The sequence below is a fragment of the Neophocaena asiaeorientalis genome, unplaced genomic scaffold, assembly GCF_003031525.2.
Source record: "Neophocaena asiaeorientalis asiaeorientalis breed wild unplaced genomic scaffold, Neophocaena_asiaeorientalis_V1.1 scaffold253, whole genome shotgun sequence".
Lineage (NCBI taxonomy): Eukaryota > Metazoa > Chordata > Mammalia > Artiodactyla > Phocoenidae > Neophocaena > Neophocaena asiaeorientalis.
Window position 1 is genome coordinate 5901340 of NW_020174553.1, and position 7433 is coordinate 5908772.

General features: G+C 42.1%; 1 protein-coding gene across 2 annotated transcripts in view; it reads left to right on the forward strand.

Moving 5' to 3' along the window:
- CYB5R4 (cytochrome b5 reductase 4) overlaps window positions 1-5293 on the forward strand; it is an 82645-nt gene extending 77352 nt beyond the window's left edge. Inside the window, exons 15-16 of one of the 2 annotated variants that reach the window (XM_024757425.1) lie at window positions 2028-2192; window positions 4607-5293. In XM_024757425.1, coding sequence (XP_024613193.1) covers window positions 2028-2192; window positions 4607-4661 — 220 coding nt within the window. In that variant the 3' untranslated portion in view covers window positions 4662-5293. Of the gene's footprint in view, window positions 1-2027; window positions 2193-4606 lie in introns of those variants that run through there. The other variant, XM_024757426.1, reaches the window with a different exon arrangement.
- Window positions 5294-7433: the final 2140 nt, after the last annotated feature.

Consider the following 7433-nt stretch of genomic DNA (forward strand, 5'->3'; position numbering starts at 1 on the left):
AAAAAAAAAAAAAAAAAAAGAAATGTCTTAACATAGTGGTTCCACAGCTGCTTTTGGGTCCCCTTTGATAATCTGATGAAAAGTTATAGACCTTCTTCCCAGAAAAATGCCCTTACAAATTCACGTACATTTTTATATGTAATTTCATAGATGCCAGCATATGGCTTTGTTCTTCTGAGTATAGTGTTTATTTTTAACCAATATGGCTTCTTGTTAAATAAATTCCTTTTTTCATTCATCAAGTATTTTTTGCACACTTGCCTCAAGCTAGATCTGGATACAGTATGAACAAGACAGGCCAGGACTCTGGCCTCATGGAGCAGCAAACAAACATCACATTCCAGAATTACGTAACGCTATCTTAATGATAAGTGCTGGGAAGGAAAACATGCTAGTAAAAGAGAGTATTCGGGGTACTGTTTTATATAGGGTGGATTCCTATTGCTGCTAAAGTGAAATGGGAACCTTGAAGGCAAGAAATAAAACACGTCTCTGTTGGGATTTTAAATATAAAATCAGAATATTAGAATTGTAAGAGAGCATATAGTTTTCCCACCTTGTTCCACAGATGGACCTATAAGCCCTAGAGGCTGGGTCTGGTGAGAGCTGGGACGGGTTCTGTAGCCCCGGCTGGCGCCCTGAGCTGGTCTGTAAGCTTGTGCTGGCCCGTCCGCTCTTGGGAGCGTTCACCCAGCTGCAGCCCAGCCAGGCGAGGACCACAGTTCCAGCCATGTCTTGCTTCTGTTCTGATGTTTGGCTCCCAGGGCCACCTCGCGAGAGAAATTATTCGCTTCAGCGTTTTCTTAAGATTGAGATTAACATATTACTCAAGTGGAAAATGTAGAAACACATTCGATCTGATGCTACTGAAAATGATAAGAACTAACTGTTTGCAGAAATGGAGCAAAGGGAGCAGGTAGAGCTTAGGATTTTGAATGTGCTATGGCTGTTCATCAGCAGTTCACTTAACAGATTGCAGAGCTGTGGGAAGAAATGGTCTGTTGTTCCCTTGTGAGGCTTGGTTTGATGTGCTTCTTTCTGATCGTAATTCTGTACCCTTTCTTTTCTTTGAAATGTTTCACTCCATAGTGTTTGAGTGCCTCCTGTGTGATGGCCACTAGGGGTTCAGTGATAACCCAAGCAAACATGGTCCCTGCTCTCACGGAGTTTCTGGTCTAATGGGGAAGGGAGACATTACTAGAATAATCACCTTGGTGGCCACATATTTACAGCCTGATAGAAAGGCTATAAAGAAGAGGAAAAGGGAAACATTTCTACAACACATGTAATTATGAAAGGACTCCAGACTGGTGGGGCTGCAGTGCTTCCCTGGAAATGATGCTTGAGCTAAGAAACTGAACAGTGGGGTGTGGTAGAAACATTACAGAAGGAGAAAGAGAACAGGCAGGGTGTGGCGGTGAAGGCTGAGAGAAGCAGAGCACAGAGTTAGGAGCTGGGATTGGGGAGAATTTGGACGTGGAGGGTGAGGCAGATCAGTCCTGGGTTTCTGGTTTGTGCAACCAAATGGACTGTGGTGCCATTCACAGCAGTGACATCGGGTGTGGCACAGGGATACTGTAAGTCAAGGTTGAAGCCATGAAGACAGTAACAGTAAGAAGTCAGATAGGCCGTTGGTTATCGGGGTCAAGGACTTATTGGAGGGGTTTGAGTCAGATGAAAATGTACATGTCACTGGTCGTTGCTCTTTACTGTGCTTTATACAAGCGAATTATTAATAAAACTGTGGAGTTCTCTGAGATCCTTCAGAGATCTCTTTCTAATGAGTTCAATAGAAAATGTCAAATTATTCTCTTATCTGTAGCAAAAGTTTATCTTTAGTAAATGTGGATTTACCTGTATTTGCAAAATGTTTGTTTACATTCTGTTCTAGTGGTTTGCTAGCAAGCGTGTCAACCTTCATATATTCATTTGTTCTCCAGGGGAGAAAAAGATGCGTTAGTGAACTGGAAACATGTTCATAATGTATTTAATGTAATAGACTTTAAAAAAATGTTTCTTTTCTCCAGATTTGACCTTGAATTTGTTCTCTCAGTACCTACTTCTGAATGGAACGGCAAACGGGGATACATCTCACCAGCTCTGCTTTCTGAATTTTTGAAAAGAAGTTTAGACACGTCCAAAGTCCTCATCTGCATTTGTGGACCAATGCCATTTACAGAACAAGGAATGAAGTGAGTAGCAACGTGGTAGGAGAGAGAATCCCAGCACCGTGAAATGACGACCTCCTATAAACAGCAGTTGACATGGCTCTCATTTCTTCCTATTCATATGAACATGCACTTCAGTAGTCTGTCACAGCATAAGAAAATAATAACAAAGTGTTTAATCTGCGTGCAGGTGAAGCGTCGGAGGCCCGGATTATGCACAGAGTTAGACGTGAACACAAAAGTCAGACACAGCCAGCTCTTGATGGCCTCTGGTAGTGGCTGGTAGTATGGACGCTTTCACGAGATTGTGCCAGATAGTTTGGGGGACTCAAACTATAGATTCAACCTCCTCTTCCACCAAAGCTTCATAATATATAATAATTTTTTAAAAATATAATAAGCAATGTTTATCTCATTGTAGCTTTTGATCTTCCATCATTCTCTGCAACTGGGTGAGCATTAATCGATAACACAGTGAGAGAAAGCCAAACAGCAAGACAAAAACCAGAGACTAGAACATAAATAAGGCAAGACCAAGAGTTGAACTCCACACAAAGAACAACCAGTGGTAGTGACCATCTTATTTAAAAATCACCTTGATCTTATTTAACTCTAAAATGACACTTTAAAATATTTGGTTACATATAGCCACTACTGGGTTTCTAGATGACTTTAAAATATGACTGCCTTAAATGCCCTGCATTTCCTTGTTTGGTATATGACTGAACCTAACATTTGCTAGGTAATTTTCTCTCTTGCTATTTTATTTTTAATTTTAATTATGAAAAAGACAGGCGGTATGTCCGGAAAGGTAGGTTGGGTTCAGATAGTGAGAGGCTTGCCTGCCGCACCACGTTGGCCCTCGTAACTCCTGTGCCGTCCTGTCGTTTTGTCTGAATGTGCGTGTCAGCTCTGGAAGCTGCCACTTTGGGTTGGTATCCCAGCTCCACCACTTAGGGTCATGCTACAATCATCAGCTAAGTGTCCTAGGGCCAAAACCATCTAAGCTTTCGTGCACTCACCTGTCCGAGGGAATAAATGATAATATTGGTGCAATGCTTAGCACAGTGACTACAAAGAGTGAGTACGAAGTAAATGTTTATTATTTTCAGCAGCATTTTATTTATTTATTTTTTCCACCTCCTTTTTTTTGGCCATGCCACATGGCTTGCAGGATCTTAGTTCCCCAACCAAGGGTCGAACCCATGCTCCCTGCAGTGGAAACGTGGAGTCCTAACCACTGGACCGCCAGGGAAGTCCCCTTCAGCACTATTTTAAACAGAGCTACTTTTAAGATTTCAGTCTCCATTTACAGTATTCTCCAAGTTGAATTATACTTAAGCAGTATTTCTGCTTCTCCTGTTCAGTGGGGGAAAATTACGATAGAATGCTAGGGGATCAAGTCCTTACTTCAAAAACTGGTGAATGAAGAGGAAGAAAACCAGCATTTATTCTGCCTTTTCTGTATGAGTTATACTACTGGATAACCACATAATAGATGAGCAGAAGTTATTCTTTATAGAATTCCTCGGCTGATAAACGAATAAAGAATGATAGGAGTAGAATATCACCAACCTCGGTCCCTAATGAAACTAGTAGATCTGTACATAGATCACCAGTGGTGGTTAGCGTCCAAAAAGAGAGGCAACCCGGTATTATGTGCCTCCTGATGAAAGAGCACTATGAAGTAGTCTTGTCAGAAAGAATTGAACCTGTAACTGATGAAGCCTCTTGATCCAATTATTAAATTTGGGGAGATCAAAGGAAAAAGGAACATTATTAAAGTAAACCACAGGGATGCAGCAAAATGAGAACTGTGGGAGACTCAACACTTAAAAATCTGATTTTGTCAACAAATAAATTGAAGGACAGAGAGAGAGAGAGAGATGGAGGGGATGTTATAGATCAAAAAATACCCAAAAGAGGGGCTTGCCTGGTGGCACAGTTGGAGAGAGTCCGCCTGCCGATGCAGGGGACACGGGTTCGTGCCCCGGTCCGGGAAGGTCCCACATGCCGCGGAGCGACTGGGCCCGTGAGCCATGGCCGCTGAGCCTGCGCGTCCGGAGCCTGTGCTCCGCAATGGGAGAGGCCACAACAGTGAGAGGCTCGCGTACCGCAAAACAAAACAAAACAAAAAAACACAAACCCAAAAGACATAGAAACCAATCACAGTGAGTAGACTTTAATTGGATCTTGATTCAAACAAACTTTAAAAAATTATGGCATCTATGAGACAATTGAAAATGTGAACACTTACTAGATACTAGAGGATATTAAGGAATTATTGTTAATTTTTTAGAAGTGATGATTGTGTTTTTTAGAAAACACATGCTAAATGGGGAAAATGAAAAAATGCTGTGGTTACGATGGTAAACTCTGATCTTGTTTATTTTTAAACATCTTCCCTAAGAAACATGTGCTTTTTATTTGTTTTTCAAGTTGCTGCATGATTTGAACTTTTCCAAAGATGAGATCCATAGTTTTACAGCATAATGAAGAGCCGTCATTCAGCTGTTTCAGCTAAATTTGTGATTACTTAGGGTTTTTTAAAAGAACATTTTTGTATATAGGTTAACTAGAATCCAGGTTTTAGTTTCTTAAATGAAATCAAATGTTTCTTCACTATAGATACCTTGTTGACTTTATTTTGTACCATAACTTATTTTATTACTGATATTTGTCCTGGAAGGTCAATCGTGGCAACAAGTATATACAGGATTCTTTGTTAGGAATCACAAAGTTCCTTACCATTTAAACTGTATCACTGTTCTACAGTAAGCTCTTGTGTTTTATGACATGATAAAGCAAATGATCATTTTGATCACGTTTCTATGCTGTAAGATGTCTGCTCAGCAATACAGATTAAATTTTACATTGCACTGTCAACTCAGGAAATGATCCTTTACGTCCTTGTTCTTATTATGAAAACATGGAACGTTATAACTTAAGCGATCCAAACATTTTGTGTGTCTATGGCCTTGATACAGAGTAGAATAAAAAATATTCTTAAGTACTTTTTAATCTTTGTGGTAGAAATGTGTTTGAGTGCAACAGTATGGGTTAGTGTCTATGGGGAATTTTAAAAGCAGCAATAAAAGATTCTGGAGACACTTCACACACGCAGCTTTGGATTATATGTGTTTAGAAAGTTTAAGACAACCTTGACAACTCTTTTGATTCTTAGCCAAAACTAGAGGCATCAGGAAAGATAATGAAAGTATAGCGTCTGGTCTCATGGTCTAAAATAATCATTTGGTGCTTTGGAATAGGTTAAATTTAAATTCTTTTTGAGCCCATCTAGACCAGCTGGGCAAATGAGGGACACTCCAATCCTAAATGGTACCTTCCCTGGCTGGCTGCTTGCCCCACAGCTGGCGGTTCAGCAGGGAGCCCTCCTAAGCTCTGCTGTGTGGACATCTTATTCTCTCTCCCTGCTGCTGTGTGCAGCCTTCAAAAGCTTTCACAGATTGGGATTCTGCAAAGGGTATCAAGAAAAGCCATTGTATATACTACCAAGTGTAAAACAGACAGCTAGTGGGAAGCAGCCGCATGGCACAGGGAGATCAGCTCAGTGCTTTGTGACCACCTAGAGGGGTGGGATAGGGAGGGTGGGCGGCAGGGAGACGCAGGAGGGAAGAGATATGGGGACATATGTATAACTGATTCACCTTGTTATGAAGCAGAAACTGACACACCATTGTAAAGCAATTATACTCCAATAAAGATGTTAAAAAAAAAAGAAAAGCCATTGTGAGCTTTTCATGAGGAAACTGTGTTGGATGCATAGGTGGCTATGCGTAAGCTAACTTAGATTTTACAGCCGTATTCAGGATGGCAGCATTGCTTTTGCTTTTACAGAAATCGTTTACAAACGATTTGGTAAATAGCTAAGTCTTCACTGAATGAATGGTGTACTCAGGAGGAACACAATGTTAACATTCCTCAAATTACAAACCCCCAGCCCAGGAAGCTCCCCAGGTGCAAGTGGCTGGATCAACACTTTCTTCTTTCCCTGCGTCTCCCTCCTCCATGCATAGTCATTCACTCAGGCCGGAGGTGGCCATGCTCCCTGTGGCTAAGAGGAACATTTTCTACCTCTGCCTTCCTGCCACCTCTTTTTTTCTCCCCTAAGATCATGAACTTTCCAGGCACACCTTTTTTTGTAGTTTATTAGTAATATATCTGTTAATTCTACCTTAGCCAGCTCTCTCATCTTTTCTACCCTCCTTTTTCCTCTCTCCTCCAAACCCTTTTCTAATTACCTACAGGTTACTCCCTGTTTGTTTCTCTTCCTCAGTCTTCTTACTGTATTTTAAAGCAAAAGAAAACCCATGAGCATCTTCTGAACGTATATGTTAATAATTCCCAAATTGGCATCTTTGAGAATCAGCTGAGCTTCAGTTTTCAATATCCAGTTACCACCTGGGTGTTCCACAAGCCCCTCAAATTCAATGGATCCCAAACTAAGCTTTTGCCGTGACCATCTTGTAACCAAACCGGGTTAATGTTTGGCTGACGCTCAGCAAGCCGAAACGCGGAGACGCCACGGATTGCAGCAAAGAGAGGGTTTATTTAAAAGGCAGCCGGGTGAGAAGACGGGAAAACAAGTCTCAGATCCGCCAAAGGGCTCAGGGGAATTACGGGATAATGAACGAAGAAGCAGGGCCGTCTGAGGCGTGGGGAGCGTGGGGAAAGGTGACCGGGAAAAGGTGGGGGGTGATTGTTGTTCTGCGCAGGCGTAACGAGGCTACAGGCTTCTTTCTGCACGTTCAAGAGTGGAGGCGCTTAGCACGAGCTGAGGGTGGAGTTTTCCACCCTCTGGCGTCAGGAGGTCCCTGCGTGGCCACTCATGTGTGCCCGTTTGGAGGGTCGGTGGTCCTATCCAGTGTTAACCAGCTGAGCTCCAACTAGACACAGCTGACTCCAAGTTCCTGGAAAATAACTCGGGCAGATACATACCTTATTGTTTAGGCTACATGCCGCTTGGAGGACATGCAAAACCACCTTGATCAGTGAAGGCAGCTGAAGTGGATTTAAGCAAACCCATGGTTTCAGTCTCTCCCAGGTCTATTCCTCCTCTTGAATTCTCTGATTTACTGGTGCTACCTTCCACCTAGCCAACCCTTCTAGAACTTTTCGGGATCAGTGTCTCCCTCTCCAATCTGATTCCTCCATACCAGCTAGCCCTGCCCTGTGGTCCCTCAATCACCTCAATACAATAGCCCGACCACTGGTCTTCCTATTGCAGGTTTTTTTTTTATTCCT